Source organism: Balaenoptera ricei, chromosome 13, assembly GCF_028023285.1.
Source record: "Balaenoptera ricei isolate mBalRic1 chromosome 13, mBalRic1.hap2, whole genome shotgun sequence".
Classification (NCBI taxonomy): Eukaryota; Metazoa; Chordata; class Mammalia; order Artiodactyla; family Balaenopteridae; genus Balaenoptera; species Balaenoptera ricei.
In genome coordinates, this window is record NC_082651.1 from 9916079 (window position 1) to 9933788 (window position 17710).

The window sequence follows — 17710 nt, forward strand, 5'->3', positions numbered from 1 at the left end:
AAGATCACAGTAAAAGTAAGTACATGGGCAGTTTAAAAGTTGGTATTATTGTAACAATGGTTGGAAACTCCACTTTTTGTTTTCTACAAGATTTGAGACTAATACATTAAAAAAAAAAAAGTCTAAAAGCAAGGATTATTGTCACTTTGGTTTGTAACTCCACATTTTGTTTTCTATATAATTTAAAGACTAATGTACTTAAAAGAACTATTATTTTGTTTTTGGATACAAAAAGAAGTTCTGTGACATTAACAACCAAAAGAAGTAGGGATGGAGCTGTAAAGAAGTACACATTGAGTGTGATTGAGTTAAATCTGATAAAAATTCAAATTAGAGTGTTATAACTTTAGGATGTTAGATTAATCCCCATGGTAACCACAAAGAAAATAATATAGGAAATACACAAAATGAATTTAAACATTTCACTACCAAAAAATCAACTAAACCAAAAGATGACAGGACTACAGGAAATGAGGGATGAAAACAGTATAAGGCATATAGAAAACAAATAGCAAAATGACAGAATTAAGTATACTGTTGAAGCTGAGCTGGTAGGAATTCAAACAAGTTTGCTGTAGATTTAAGATATAAATTATAATCTCCAGGGTAACCACTAAGAAAATAATGTAAAATATACATAAAAGGAAATGAGTGGCCAACTTCAGCTTGTGTAAGCTAAAAGAAGTCAGTTTTAGGCATATACAGTCTTATCAAGGGTATGTCGGGAATTCCCTGGTGGTTCAGTGGTTAGGGCTCCACACTTTCACTCCTGAGGGCATGGGTTCAATCCCTGGTTGGGGAACTAAGATCCCGCAAGCCACAAAGCCAAAAAAAAAAAAAAAAAAAAAGGGATATGTCGTAATAAGTGTGTAATAATTACAGATAAGAGCACAAGATTTGAATTCTGACTCATACTGTTTGATCCTGGACTGGTAAATATAATTTGAGTGTCTCCAGTGTATTAAGAACTGCAAGGACCACTAGAGATAGAGACAGGTGTGGCAGTTATGCACTTTGAATTATAATGTAAGGAGATGTTATTACAAATGAAAATTAAATTATTGATATGTCTTTATAAACTTCAGGTTACAGTAGGGTTTTCAGTCTTGGCAATATTTATATTTTGGACCAGGTAATTCCTTGCTGGGAGATGAGGAAAGAAGACCGTTTTATGTGTTGTAGGGTGTTCAGCAGCATCCCTGGCCTCTACCCTCTAGATGCCAGTAGCCCTTTCAGTTGCAACCATCAAAAATGTCTCTAGACATTGCCAAATGCCCTGGAGGACAAAATTGCCCCCAATTGGAACCACTAGGTTATAGGGATAAACTTATATATTATTTTTGTGATAAGAGAATTTAATACTGTTTGAGAATATACCACAGACTTATTTTTGCAGAGTCTTTTCCATTTGAGTGGAAGAATAGTTCATTTTCCTCCTTTATATCCCTTTGGGGTGCTCTCTGAGAGAGACTGTGCTCAGACTGGTCTGGAATGTGGAGCCTCGCGGTGAGCTAGGCTGAGACTGGAGCCCTTAAATGCAACAGAAGAATGGAGTCTGAATTGTGGGTGGGAATTGTGCTTATCTTTGTAGATGCATAGTGAAAAGATCATTTGCAATATGTCAAGCGTTACCAACTTTAAGTATCTGTGATTCAGTGTAGTTTACTTTGAAATATTGTAGGTATGTCTTATATTTGATAGAAGATACAGAAATACATGGCACAGGCATTTTCTAGGGCCCTGAGTACTCCTGACAGACCCTTATCTCTGAGCATAAAGTTCAAAGGTTTCCACTAATCAGATGGTGAAATAGGAAATCTCAGTCTCTTCTAGGGATTGCTTCATAGCTTGGTGAGCTGACCATCTTTTTTCATATGATTACTGGCCATTTATTTTTCTTTAAGTGATTTGCCTCCTGTTCTTTGCTTATATTTCAATCACAGTATTCTTTTCCCCAGTTTCTTTATTTTTTTCTTTTTGCTGTTCAGTTATAAAAATACTTACATAAATAGCAAATCTTTTCATTGTTACTAATGTAACCCTTTTTTTTGCTTGATTTTTCTCTTCTTTTCTGGGGGGTGGGGTGGGAGGAGGCGTTTACCTTGTTTATTTTTGCTCATTCTTTGGCTTTCAACATTTTTGCATCATTTTGTGTTAGGTATTTACAGTCTATAGTTGGGCTTTGTTTTTTCGACATGATCCTTTTGTCTTTCTTAATAGACGAGTTTATCTCATTTAATCATGCTATGTATGTGTTTAATCTATTCCATCTAATTTTTATGCTTTCCTTTTTGTTGTCCCTCAATTTCGGGGCTTAAGTTTCAGATACATATTTAAGATATGTTTAAACCTTCATTTCTCAAATTACTTCAGAAACAAAATAGTGTCTATTGTGATCTTTCCTTTTCTCTCAATATTTAGGGTTGTGCTGAGATTTTTATTCTTATTATAGTTAAATGACTTTTCTATTTTGTGGCTTATACTTCAAAAACAACATTTACTTTCTGCTTTTCTAACCTTATTTCCACAGTTCCTTTACTGTATCTGCTTATCTTTCACAAGACAGCTTCCTCATTTGCAATTCTTCGTGAGTAATCATCTTGGCCAGATTGTCTTCATGAAGATATTTTTTTCCCCTCCAGAAAGTATACATGGGTGCTACACTTCCTGAGTCTCCTTTCTGTCAGCTCCAGATGGGGACCACAGTTTGGCATGTCCTAGAATTCTTAGGTTGTACTTTTTATTGAAGTAAAAGTGACACACAGTAAACTGTGCATGTTTAAAGTGTACGATTTGAAAAGTTCGACATATTATACACCTGTGAAAGCATTACTGCAATCAAGATAATAAATATATGTATCCATGGCCCCCAGAAGTTTACTTGTGACCCTTGGTAATCCCTCTACCCTCACTCTCCATCTCTAGGCAACCACTGATTTGCTTTCTGACACCATCAGTTTATACTTTAAATCATTTTATATAAATGGAATCATATAGAATGTACTTTTTGGGAATTTGACTCAGCATGATTATTTTAAGAGTTATCAATGTTGTTGCATCTATCAGTAGTTTATTCCTTTTTCCCCATTCAAATGTTATTTTCTGTTCTTTTAAAAATATTTTTTCTGAAATAATAAAGAAATATTTAATAGAGAAAAAGGTTCCTAGTCTTTGAGTTTACTCTTTTTTTATTGCTGAGTAGTATTCTACTGTTCTATCCCATACCACAATTCATGTGTCACTTCATCTGTTGATGGAAATTTGGGTTGTTCCAGTACTGACCTATTACAAATAAAGCTGCCATAAACATTCATGTATAAGTCTTTGTATGGACTTATGCTTTTGTTTCCCTTGGGCAAATATCTCAGAGTGGTCATATGGTGGGTGTTTTAAGTTTAACTTGTAAGAAATTGCCAAAGTTCTTCTAAAATGGTGATTCTGTTTTACACTCCCACCAGCAGTGTATGAAAGTTCCAGTTACTACACATCCTTGCCAACCCTTAGTATGGTCAGTCTTTTCCATTTCCAGTTACTACACATCTTTGCCAACCCTTAGTATGGTCAGTCTTTTCCATTTTGGACGTGATTGTAGGTTGTAGTGTATCGTTGAAGTTTAAATTTGCTTTCCCTTGATAACTGGTGCTGAGCATCTTCTCATGTGCTTAACTGACATTTGTAGAATTGCTCATTTTTAAAAATTGGGTGGTTTCCTTATTATTCAGATTAATAAGTTCTTCACATGTTCAAGATACAAGTCCTTCATCAAATAGGTGATTTGCAAATATTTTCTCTCAGTATGTGGTTTGCCTTTTCATTTTCATAGCAATATCTTTTGGTGAGCGTATTTTTAAAAATTTGATGAAGTCCAATCCATCAGTTTTTTCTTTTATGACTAGTGTTTTTTTTGTCCCGTTCATGAAATCTTTGTCGTTTGAATGTTGCAAATATAGTCTGTTTTTTTTGTTGAAGCTTTATAATTTTAGTTTTTATGCTTAGAACTATGATTTATCTAAAATTAATTTGAGTGCATGGTGTGATATAAGGGTAAGGGTTCATTTTCCCCCAAGCTTTGTCCAGTTGTTCCAGCACCATTTGTTGAAAAGATACATGTTTCTCTACTGAATTACATTGATGCCTTTGTTGAAAATCAAGTTGACTATAAACGTGTGAGTTCATTTCTGAGTTTTCTCCAGTTCTATTGATCTGTTTTGTCTGTCTTTATACTGGTGCCACACTGTCTTGATTGCTATAGCTTTTTTTTATATTGTAGTAAAATATGCATAACATAAAATTACAATTTTAACCATTTTTAAGTGTACATTTCAGTGGCATTAAGTACATTCGCATTTGTTTCTGCATCACCACCATCTGGCTCCAGACCTTTTATTTTCATCCCAAACTGAAACTGTGTGCCCATTAAACAATTCCCCATTCCCCCTACTGCAGCCCCTGGCAACCAGCATTCTACTGTCTGTCTCTATGAATTTGTCAACTCTAAGTACCTCATGTAAATGGAATCATATAGTTTTTGTCCTTTTGTGACTGGCTTGTTTCATTTAGTCTAAGTGTAGACTTAGTTTTCAAGGTTCATCCGTGTTGTAGCATATGTCAGAATTTCCTTCCTTTTCAAGGCTGAATTATATTCTTTTGTATGTATACACCACATTTTGTTTCTTCATTTATTCATCATTAGGTGCTTGCGTAGCTTCCATGCTTTGCGATTGTGAATAATGCTGCTGTGAACATGGATATCTAAATAACTGTTGAGTCCCTGCTCTCTGCATTCAGTTCTTTGGGGTATAAACCTAGAAGTGTGATTGCTGGATCTTCTAATCCATATCCTGCACTACAGCCAAAGTAATGTCTTTAACACTTAAATCGTCTAGACCATGTCTGTGTCTGTTTCTCTCCTGCAACTTCAGTCCCCTTGTACTGCATTTAGAGTACAGCACAATCCAGACTTCTTAGCATGGCTTCTTACCAGGGCACAACGTAACAGGGCGCTGCCTCACCTCCAGCCTCACTTCTGCTTCTCTCCCGCTTCTCTCTAAACTCCAGCCAAATAGACCTGCCGTCTGTTTCTTGAGCATCCAGGCTCTTTCCTGTGCTAGGACCTTTGCACGTGCTGTTTTCTCCACCACCACACAATCCCACCTCCAAACACAGCTCTTCTTTATCCTTTAGGTTTCAGTATACATGTTATCTCTTCAGACAGGGCTTCCCTCATGACATATTTAAGCATGTCACCTATTTATTCTCTTTCATAGCATCTTTCCAATTTTTCCAAAGTCCTTTATTCAATGTATAAACATATTTATTTAGTTTTAAAATAACTGACTCCCCCTCCCCCTACCCCGCCCCATACCTCAAGCTCCGTGGTGGCAGGAACCACAGTAGACCAGCACCTGCACACAGTTGGGAAGGAGTGAACAGTGAGAGACACGTGTAGCCTCACAAAGTAATGGGAAAGAGGACTCTTCTCGTAGGATGTATTGGTTTGGCAAGCTTCTAAAAATCAGTTCTATTACTTTGCATTACTTCCATGTGTGTTTAAAATTTAATCCAAATTATTCTCTCATTTGAATTATATGGTATGACAAGTCATTTCATATGATTTAGGGATCAGGTTTAACCTGAAAGTAAGTATAAGGTCAAAGTTGAAACTGTAATAAAATATGTTGGATATTCTGTATGTCTGTAGTATAAAGATTTGGTTTCCGTGTTTTCACCATTGTTTTCTTCCTTCACAGACTGAGACAACACTTGGACTCAGTTCATACCAACAGAAAAGGTAAGGCAGTAATAGGTATATATATATTTTTTAATATATAAAATTTTATGTATTTAGTAAGATACTGACATACTTTCAGGTCTTTCTCGGGGATTCCTGCTCTCCATTTTCCCCATACTTTTTTTGGTGAGGAGGGAAAACAAATAGTAAATCACATTATATCATGTATTTCAAGTATTGTGTATGGAAGACCAAGTTTAAATCTGAATTTGCATGTCGTGCACTGTGTAGCATTCCTTCCGCATCACATGCAGTGGGGTTTACTTGTAGCTGAAACTCCCCTTGCTTTGGAAGAGTTTCGGCTTTATAGCTCCCAGTGACCTCTCCCATGGTCCTCCCCGCTTTTTATGGGCTGAGCAGTGCTGCCCTCAGTTGTCATCAAGGGTCTACCTGCAGGCCCCTGGCAGAGGAAGTTACCGTATAAGGAGAGATGATTCTAATTACAGGAGACCCTAACTGGTTGTCTTGTTGACCCCCCTTGTTTGACACATGAGGACTCAGATTCTTAGAACCAAGGGATGTGCTAACAAGGTTAGACTGGCTGGGTTTCAGGTAGAATTCATTACCTTCTGATCACCAGCCCCGTGTTGCATTCCCTTTGATATTCTTATATCAAATATGGAATCCTTCAGTGTTCGCTGTATTTTCTCTCCTTAGCCAGAAGAGCAATATAGAGTTAGTTAAGAATGAGGGGAAATGCTGTGAAAGAGGCATAGGGGAGCCAGTGGAGGCGCATGAAGGAAAGTAGTGGTGATGGAGCTTCCATGGTGGGGAAGAGAGGTGAGAGTCTGCACAGTCTGCTCTGTGCTGGGGCTATGGATACACTCCCTCCCTGCCTTGAGACGTCTTGAAGGACAGTAGAGACACAGCTTCTGATGAGGTTATAAAGCATATGTGTTGATGAAATGACAAAGGCAATCTGCTCTCTGAAAGAGTATATTATAATCCAATGATAGAAGCCTCAGGGCTTAGCTGTAGGGGATCAGGTACCTGAGACACATGGGTGTGCCTCACATGGTGTCTCACTTTCATCATCAAAACAGTCCACAAGGCCTAAGGCACAGCTGAGGTGAAGTTAGCCTCTGACTGCAGCTCCTGGTCTCCACTACTGGCTGCCTCTGCCAGCCTCTCCTCGGGGGGACCCCCGTTTCTGCTGAGCATTAGAGATTGCTGAGATGGACACTTTGTGGCTTTTGAGCTCCTGTGGTCATTTCTGCACCGATTTCTGATTTCTTGTGCTCCCCAGTTGTGTATAGTCCATTTGCTGCCCTGTGACCTTTCTAGTAAGCCGAGACATTCAGCCCCATCCTTTCTTGTGTTGCCTAGACATGATCTCCTGAGTGAAAACTCTCATTCTGTAAGTGAAACGTAACCTGCTCCAGGGAAATTTATATCATGAAAAGCTTAGTTACAAAATGATTCTGTAGCTAATGGTGGTGAAGCTAGTCTCTGGCGACCATTCAGTCCCTCTCCACCACAACTGTTACTATCTGCTTCAGCCCCAAGGGCTTCCAGACATTCTGCAAAGAGAAGAGTTGCTGCTTTCACGAGCTCAGGATCATGGGAAGTAAAACTATGAAAGAATTTTCCAAGATACTCTTTTTTATATTTCTCTCCTACCTTCTGGTTCACCCTTTCTAATTTGTTTTAATACAGTTATCAATTACATGATAATATTTTGTTTAAAAAGATGCCAGCTACATAATATAATGGTGGATAATGTGCACATAGTGTTCCATTAGTGTTTATTTTAGTTGAACACCAAAATGTTATAATGAGTACCAGTAATGATTTAATATTTTGGGACCTGAGGCCACCTTTTATAAATGTCTTTTCCTAGGGTTGTGGAGCCCTATGGTGGGAGATTAGGAATTAAAGAGACCTGAGTTCTGTGTTCACCAGATGTGTAGCCTGGAGAAAAACTATTTAACTGCTCTGAGCATGACTTTCATTTGCATGCTGGGGAAGATCATTTCTCGGCCTGATGTATCTTATATGTGATATAAGGTTATGCATTATATAAGGTTGCTGTAAGGACCAAATGAGAGACTTATTTGGGTAACAGTAGTTTGCAAACATTTAAATGTTGTATAAGTTGTGGGTGTTTGTTAATTTATTTGTTCAGTCATTCAGCAAATATTTACTGGAATCTTTACATACACCAGGCATTGTTCTAAGAATTAGTGATTCAGTCATTGTGTTTGTTATCTATTGCTGTGTAATAAATTACCTCCAAACCTAGAAGCTTAAAACAGCAGACATTTATTATTTTTCTGTTTCTGTGAGTGAGAAATTTGGGAACAACTCTGCTAAGTAGTTGTGGCTCAGGGTCTCTCGTGAGATTTCAGCCAAGGCATCAGCCGAAGCTGCAGTCATCTGAAGGCCTGGGCCCGGTGGGTCCTCTCCAAGATGGCTCACTCGCATACCATTAGCAGAAGGCCTCAGTTCCTTACTGGCTGTTGGCAGGAGACCTTAGTTCTTTGCCATGTGGAACTCTCCATAGGGCTGCTTGAATGTTCCCGTGTCACAGCAGCTGGAGACCCTAGAGCGGGAGATCCAAGAGAGAGCACAAGGAGGAAGCCACAGTGTCTTTTGTAATTGAGTCACACAGTCACTTCCATCATATTTTATTCATAGGAAGTTACCCCCAAGGAGAGCAGAATTAAGCCCCCACCTCTTGAAGAGAGGCAGATCAGAGAATTTGTAAACATATTTTAAAACTACCACGGTGCTGGCTGGGCCAGATAGTCAAGACTCCTGCCCTGGTAAAACCTGTGTGCTAATGGGGAAAACAGACAATAAGCCACCAAATAAATGAACAAAATATCAGCTAGAGAAAGGTCTGAGATAGACTAGACTCCATTGCTTCTTTAGATTTGACCATAACAAAGGCCTCTCTGAAATGATGATTCAGCTTACCTGGTGAAAGTCTTAGGGCAGAGCATTTCAGACAGAGGAACAGCTAGTGCAAAGGTTTGATATTGGGAGCAGTGTTGTTGTTATTATATTATGTTGTTATAAGAGCTGGAAATGTTGGTGGATACAGTTAGGTAAGAAGGATACATGTGTGTATCTGTGTGTGTATATGTATACACAGTGTCCACAAGAAGAACCAGAGTCTTCTGATCTTTAAGTTTCCTGGTATCTCTAGGATATAAGCCAAAAGTACTGGGCTACGGAGTACTTTTCAAATTAAGGTGGTTGAGGTTCTTTAATTGACTGTATAGTTTGCTTTTTATTAAGTACAACCATTTTGGTTGCCTACAGTTAACCATAAGCATCTAGAAGATTATAGTTAGAGCCAGAACTTGCTAATACCTTAATGGCAGATAAAGTCTGCTCACAATTGCAGTTTGTCTAATATCTGTTATAAATTTTGTGAAAAAGTTAAAGGGAATGTTCTTAAGTTGTTTTTTAAGATTCCTTTTGGGTTTATACTTAGATTTATTTTCTAGCTCTGGAGCTTTTAGCCACACATGAAGTGACATATATGCAAAAAACAGTACTACTTTGCATAAATCTTGAAGACTAGTAATTTTGATGGTAGACTTAAACCCAACCATATCAAATATTATAATAACTGTGAATGGTTTCAACACCAGTTGTCAGACTATATTAAGGAAATATCTAAGCATATATTGTCTACAAGAAATGTACTATATTTTTCAATTTATATTTAATTTTTTTATCATTTGTTTTGAAATAACTTTAGAGGATAGATGCAAAAAGAGTACAAAGAATTCCCATATATATCCCATGTATATCTTAACCTAGATTGATTCCCCATTTAACATTTTACCACATCTGCTTGATCATTCATAATCTCCCTCTCCACCTCTTCTTTCGTTCTTCTCTCTCTTCCCTATCTTTCTATATATAGGTATATATGTATATGTAATTATTTTTCTGAATTTTTTGAGAATCAGTTGTAGACATGATGCTCTTTTATTTTACCCCTAAAAACTTAAGTGTATAATTCTTATAAATATAGACATTATTTTACAAGCCACAGTAAAATCAGGAAATTAATACCTACATATACTACTTAATCTACAGACCTTATTTTAATTTTGTCAATTGGTCCATTAATGACTTTCACTTTAACAAGTAAAGAAATTCTTGGTCCAAGATTTTACTTCTCACCCTCACATTTTATGTATTTTGTTTATTATTTTTTAAATTTTACATTATTTTTTGGCTGCACCATGGAGCATGCGGGATCTTAGTTCCCCGACCAGGGATCAAACCCATGCTTCCTGCATTGGGAGCACAGAGTCTTAACCACTGAACTGCCAGGGAAGTCCTTCCCCTCACATTTTAATTCATTGTGTTAAAATTTACACATATTTTTTTTATTGTCCATTCAATAGCAAATTATTGTAATTTATTTTTAATATGTTTGTTTTTTAACTTTTAAACTAGAGTGGTAAGTGAATTATGTACCATCATCACAGTATTAGAGAATCTGAGTTTGACTGTATATTTACTATTACCGGTGAGTTTTACACATACATTCATATGTTTTTTTGATGTCAATTAGCATCCTTTTATTTCTGCTTAAAGAACACCCTTTAGTATTTCTTGTAAGTCGGAAGTGGCTATGATGAACCCTCTCACCTTTTGTTTGTTCAGTGAAGTCTTTATCTCTCCTTGATTTCTGAATGACAGCTTTGCTGGGTATAGTATTGTTGTTTGACAGTTATTTTCTTTCAATAGTTTGAATGTCATCCCACTCTCTCTTTGCCTACAAAATTTCTGTTGAGCAATCCACCTGTACAGTACCTCCTCTTTATCTGCGGGGCATACATTCCAAACACTACACTATTACTGCAGATAGTACCAAACACTATATATACTCTGTTTTTTCCTGTACTGACAGTGGGTCACATATACAGCAAGGGTACAGTGGACAAAGGGATGATTCATGTCTCGGGCAGGGCAGAGCAGGACAGCATGAAGTTTCATCATGCTACTCAGAAGGGTGTGCAGTTTAAAACTTATCTATTTTTTATTTCAGGAATTTTTCATTTAATATTTTCAGACCATGGTTGACCGCATGTAACTGAAACTACAGAAAGTGAAACCACAGATGAGGGGGAACTAATGTAGTCTTATGGAGTGGGGAGTGGGGTGTTCCTTGTATGTGATGTGTCACTTTTGCTGCTTTCAGAATTCTCTCTTTGTCTTTGACTTTTGACAGTTTAATCATAATGTGTCTCATTGTAGGCCTTTTCAAGTTCAACCTGTGTGGGGTTCTTTGGGGCTCATAACTCTAGATGTCCACTTATCTCCCCACAACACTGGGGGAGCTAGATGTCCACCGTGGGCTCTCTTTCCCATCTGAGAAACTGTAGGCGCTAGGGGGCCCTCTCAGTGCAGCGCTGCACCAGCCTGGTGGAGAGGCGATATGACCAGAGTATAGCCATTTCTCTTACCTTTCTAATACAGTTTGGTTTTTTTTTTCTTCTTTTTTCCTGCTCTCTGTGGTCCAAGGATGTTCTTGAGCCTCACCCCTGTGTTTTTGGATTTTCACAATGATATCTCATCTATGGGTAGTTGTTGGTTGGTCTTCTTGTGAGGGGGACTGAAGTCAAGAATGACCTATGTCACCATCTTGATGATGTCACTCCCCAAAAGACATCATTGATAATAGGAAAAGGAGGGACAGGGAGAAAATGTTCACAGTACAGATACATTTGACAAAGGACATGTATCTAGAATATATAAAGAACTCTTACAACTCAAAATTAAGACAGACATGCCAGTTAAAATACTTTGAACAGACACTTTGCAAAAGAAGATATCTGATTGAACAATAAACAAATGAAAAGTTGTTCAACATCATTAGTCCTTAGGGAAATGAAAATGTAAGCTAAAATGTATTTGTTGAAAAATATTGATATAGGAGTAATCTGTATCTTTTCTCTTAAGTCACTATATAGCTGTCTCTAATAAAAGTCATATTGGGGACCATTTTAAACTGTTGGTGACTTTTTAAAAAGTTTTACTTGTTAAAGTGCTTTTATTCCCCTCTTATTTCTGCTTGCAACGCTTACTGTGGATCAAACTACAAAAGAGTAGTTCCCAAATGTGAGAGTGTACATAAAAGTGCCAGTTTCTGGGCTCCATAGTAGATGCAAGGAATCAGATTCGAGAGGCGCGGGGCCCTGGAATCTGCATTTCTACAAGCATCCTAGGTGATTAAGATGTAGGTAGACCACAAATCATTCGTTATGAAATATTGGCCCAAAGAGAACCTTTTTTTTTTTTTTTTTTTAATTTTATAGCTACTTTTATTTTTATTTATTTATTTATTTTTGGCTGTGCTGGGTCCTCGGTTCGTGCGAGGGCTTTCTCTAGTTGCGGCAAGTGGGGGCCACTCTTCATCACGGTGCGGGGACCGCTCTTCATCGCGGTGCGCGGGCCTTTCACTATCGCGGCCCCTCCCGTTGTGGGGCACAGGCTCCAGACGCGCAGGCTCAGCAGTTGTGGCCCACGGGCCCAGCTGCTCCGTGGCATGTGGAATCTTCCCAGACCAGGGCTCGAACCCGTGTCCCCTGCATTAGCAGGCAGATTCTCAACCACTGCGCCACCAGGGAAGCCCCAAGAGAACCTTTTGTTTAGGTAGTAATTGCCCCTAGGAAAATATTTTAAATTTCACAGTTTAAACAAATTCCCAAAGCTCCAAGAATGTCTTGTATGCTTCATTTGGGAAGGTCTTGTGTGCTTAATTTCGACCTAACAGTTCACCAAGCAACACAGATTTCATGTATCTCTCCAGTTGTTCCCTCGCTTGAAGTCAGAATAGTCCTTATTCATCTCCTTCTCCCCAAATAAACAGTTAATGTTTTAGTGAAAATAAAATATTGTATTGAAAGTTTCAGAAAAAATACAATCACTGCTGAAAGCATAAAATCATGTATTACTTTTATAATGTCTAAGATTCTGTTTCTTTGAAATTGACAAAGGGCACCATTTTTCATATTGCTTCTTCCCCAGTTTATTTTTCAACATTATGGATTTGTAGACATTTGCTTTCTGTTAATAAAGCACTAAACAGTGTCATGGCCATTCTAAATAAACAGTAGCAGCCATTTCAGTCAGCTGTAGGTATGTGATAGCTATGTTATTGAATTTTTGGTTTTGTTAAAATAAGATTATACCTGTGACAATTTGTGTTATACCCACTCAAATATTAAATTGGTCCTTAGATATAGATCTGCTGTTGTTTTGAAAATATGCATTTATTTATGAGGGAATTATCTGTTATGTATTGTCCCCTCTATCTCATATTCTGTGAGCATCCTGTAAATGTCACGATAACAATTGCTGGACACCACTTCTTTGGAACATTTTACGGGAGGTCTTAGCCCACATAAGGCATGAAAAAGGAAAATGAGGTCTAAGGATTTAAAAGGAAGAAACAGAATTGTTGTTACTTGCAAGTGATCTGTCTACAGAGACAGTCCAAGATAGTGATCATTTTAGCAGCACATATAATGGCAGGGGAAGATCTAAGCGAATCTATAGACAGACTGTTAGAATTAACTCACCAAAATGCCTGGGTTTAAGATCAGTACCCCCAAATCAGTAACTTTTTAATATAAAGCAATCACCATGTATATCTATCTGCCTACTTGACATCTCCATCTAGATAAGACATCTCAAGTTTAAATGTCTAAAACAATACTCTTGAATCCCTACCCAACTACCCTTCCCCACTTCCAACCCACTCTTCCATGTCATGACTACGTATCTAGTTTCTCAGGCCAAAGTCTTAGAGTTAAGTCATCTTGATGCCTCTCTTCTTTCTCTTACACTCCATCAGCATGATGTCTCTAGCTTCCAAAAATATTCAGAAAAGAGCCACTTCTCACCACCGTCCCTTGCAGTCATCCTGGGCCACAGTGGCTGTCCCCTCCTCTCTGGACAACTGCAGGGCTTTCCTGATTCACTCTTGGGCTCATGCAGTCTCTTCTTCATACAGCAGCCAGATTTGACCTTTTAAATGTGTTAGATCATGTTACTTCGTTGCTCAAAACACTGTAGAGGCTTATTGTTACCCTTAGAATAAAATCCAGACTTATGCAAGGAGACCTGGCCTCTGTACCGCTCTGATCTCAGCTCCGGTCTCCTCCCCCTCCTTCCTGCACTCTGGCCACTTCAGCCTCCTGGTTCCTCATCATGCCAAGGACATTCCTGCTTTCTTCCTCCAGATCACTACCAGTCAGGTCTCAGCCCCAGTGTCCCTCCTCAGAGAGACCTTCTCTGTTCCTGCTGTGTTTGATTTGTCTTTATATGTTGGACGTCATCACGTGATGTGTTCTACTTTTGTTTTCCCCATTGGCACGTTAGTGCCGTGAGAACAGGCTCTTTGTTCTCGTGGCCCCAGCCACTAGACAGCCCCTGACGTTCAGTGTATTTGCGTTGAGTGAATGGGGTGTGCACTGCACTTTTTCCCTTGCTTGGCCACTTTAAACATTTCCACTTGAAATTTGGGGGTTAGACTCTCAGTTCTGTGAGAGAAAAAAAACTGTATCTTAATCTCCTTTGTATCTCTAGCATCTAACACAGTCATTGTTTATATATATGTGAATTACTGACTTAGACACATTTACTTTATGCATTACACTTTCTTTTTTCTTGATTGGATGGAGATTTTATGTAAGTTTGAGTTTCACACTGTTAAAATTGATGAACTGATCAGTATCTATTGTTTTAAAGGAACTGAAGAGTATCCTCGTTATAGTATGTCTAAGAAGGGCAGAAATCAAGAGGGAGTAGATTCTGTACCTCTGGCTACATGTGGCAACTGTCTTGTGAGGAATTGTGCCTTCATTGTCCCAGTGTCTTTAGTTTTGTGCTTTAGTAAAGTATAATCTTACATTTGGTCTTTTCCTTCTCGTGTTTGTCATCTTTAATGTTCAACATATGTAGAAGGATTGTCAAGCAGCACAGAGTAATACTCTTAATTGGTAAGGCTAAAAACACTTTTAAACCTTATTTTTTTAAGCTCAATTATTCCACTGCTCAGACTATTTAATCTTTATTGAATTGGCTTAAATCTAGATCTTCTACATTTTCTGTATGTCCTTGTCTATTTCTGTTGTATTTCCTGTATTTCCTGAATGAAATTACTATATCATGTGAAGCTTGTGCTCTTTTGAATTGCAGAGGTGATGGAAATAAAGTAGTCTCACAAAATGGGTTTTGCTCTTACATCATTTCTTAAAATACAACAGAAAGATAATCTACTGTTTAGAAACTTTAGTGTCTGAATGACTTTCTCCCTCTCTCAGTATGTAAACAGATGACTTTAGGTATGTGGACCTCCTCTCCAAGGTTATTTATACTTTGCATCAATGTTAGGTCGTGGTGATGTCTAGGAGGTTTGCTTATTCAGGAATCTGTTTTAGTGAGAGGTTCTAGTATCAAGGGGAATAGTTAGAAATGATACTCAAATATTTAGGCCAAGACATCATAGATCAGTATGTTCCAAACTCTCAGATTAAAAAGATATTTCAGTTCTTAGAAATTTCTATCCCCAAATTGACTTTTGTTTAGTTCTTTGACACTCTAGTTACAATGGGATCATGAGTTTTTGTCTCTATAGATTGCCTTCCAAGAACAAGTAATTATTTATTGTTCACTGTACATGTATTAAAAATCCAAATGAGACAGTTCCCTGGCAGTCCAGTGGTTAGGGCTTGGTGCTTTCACTGCAGTGCCCCAGGTTAAATCCCTGGTTGAGGAAATGAGATCCCTTAAGCCGCGTGGTGTGGCAAAAAAAAAAAATCCAAATGAACATATTAAGGTATATTGTTATCAATTATATCAACCAAATAAATTTCAACAGTCTATTTGAGCAGTTTCTGTTTTTGCATACCTTTGAATAGGAAAAACACTCCTTTTTTCCCCCATTTTTTAAAACAAACGTTTATTGATTTCCTCTAATAAAAAAGTAACGCATATCTCTAATATAAGACTCCACTTTTCTTAAAGAAACTTTATCATGACAAAACTCAAGTGTCTGACTTTGGTTTGGGGAAACACATATGTTGAAGAATTGCTTCTTAGGCTGTTTTCTTTTTACTTACAGTATATCTCTGTACCGGGGTAATTGCAGACCTATACGATTTGAGCCACCAATGCTGGATTTCCATGAACAGTAAGTTTAAAATTTTCAGACCATAGCAATATTATATATATTTTATGCATGCATTTGTCTTGCCTTTTGCCTGTGTTATCTTGTATGAGAAAGTTACATGTTTTAGTCATCAGGAAAGTAAATGATGTTGAATACAATTTGAAAATGGGAACTAAGTATCTATTATGAATCTAACATATAATATTAAATTTTGAAGTTTGAAAAATATCCACATTTTGGAGTCTCTGGTTCAGAGGATCTTATCTTCAGAAGCAGCATTAAACTTAGGGTTACCTTTCTGATTAGCACTTCATTTCCATTTTTATTATTTAACATTTTTCCTTGTGGATGTAGAAGAATTTATTAATTTGTTTGACGTATATGCTTTTAAAGTACAAACTTTTATACATCATCAAATAAATAATATTATCACCAACCCAGGAGGCCAAACAAAAGCAGATCCTACAGGAAGACAAGGTCCAACCACAGAGTACTTCCTCAAACCATAGTTCTGCTTACCTTCTGCCTCTGGGTCTCAGGTTTTGCACATCTCAGATACACTGAGGGGAAGACAAGTCTTCACCCGTATTTGGTTCCAACCCAATTTAGCAGGTAGGTAAAGAGAACATCTTAAATGATATAACTGCTAGAGTAATGCCACTCTGGTAAGTTAGCAGAAGAAAAGAAGTTTTTTTAAATTTTTTTTTTGTTTGTCCTTTTTTTTTATATAATTTTTATTGGAGTAAAGTTGATTTACAATGTTGTGTTAGTTTCAGGTGTATAGCAAAGTGAATCAGTTATGCATATACATATATCCACTCTTTTTTAGACTCTTTTCCCATATAGGTCTTTACAAAATATTGAGTAGAGTTCCCTGTGCTATACAGTAGGTCCTTATTAGTTATCTATTTTATATATAGTAGTGTATATATGTCAATCCCAATCTTCCAATGTATCCCTCCCACTCCTTTACACGCCCCCCCCCCCCCCCCGGTGATCATAAGTTTGTTTTCTACATCTGTGACTCTGTTTCTGTTTTATGAATAAGTTCATTTGTACCATTTTTTTAGATCCCACATATAAGCAATATCATATGATATTTGTCTTTGTCTGACTTCACTCAGTATGACAATCTCTAGATCCATCCATGTTGCTGCAAATGGCATTATTTCATTCTTTTTTATGGCTGAGTAATATTCCATCATATATATGTACCACATCTTCTTTATCCATACCTCTGTCGATGGATATTTAGGTTGCTTCCATGTCCTGGCTATTGTAAATAGTGCTGCAGTGAACATTGGGGTGCATGTATCTTTTCGAATTATGGTTTTCTCTGGATATATGCCCAGGAGTGGGATTGCTGGATCATATGTTAGCTCTATTTTTAGTTTTTTAAGGAACCTCCATAGTGGCTGTACCAATTTACATTCCCACCAACAGTGTAGGAGGGTTTCCTTTTCTCCACACCCTCTCCAGCATTTACTAGAAGAAAAGAATTTAAAAGGGAAGTTGGTAGGGGGAGCTGTATGCAGGTCTATTCTGATTCAATAAATGAAAACTGTAATTTTTTTAATGTTGTCAAAGTTGTAGTTAACCGTTTTCTACTAGTGAAGGCATTAAGTTTAAATAATTTCTGTTTAAATATTTCAGGGTATTTTTAAATTTGGAAGTGTATTAATCTTTTGATTTGAAACCAGGTACCTGAAACTGTTCTTCTACACTAAGATGTTAATGTCAAGTTTTCATTTAGTTCTTACGTGTACCACAGT

At 37.4% G+C, this 17710-nt stretch overlaps 1 protein-coding gene across 7 annotated transcripts in view; it reads left to right on the plus strand.

Moving 5' to 3' along the window:
• TMEM131 (transmembrane protein 131) overlaps positions 1–17710 on the plus strand; it is a 276973-nt gene that overhangs the window by 144973 nt on the left and 114290 nt on the right. For all 7 annotated transcript variants that reach the window (XM_059943536.1, XM_059943534.1, XM_059943537.1 and 4 more), the window contains 2 exons: positions 5751–5791; positions 15891–15959. In XM_059943536.1, coding sequence (XP_059799519.1) covers positions 5751–5791; positions 15891–15959 — 110 coding nt within the window. The remainder of the gene's footprint in view (positions 1–5750; positions 5792–15890; positions 15960–17710) is intronic.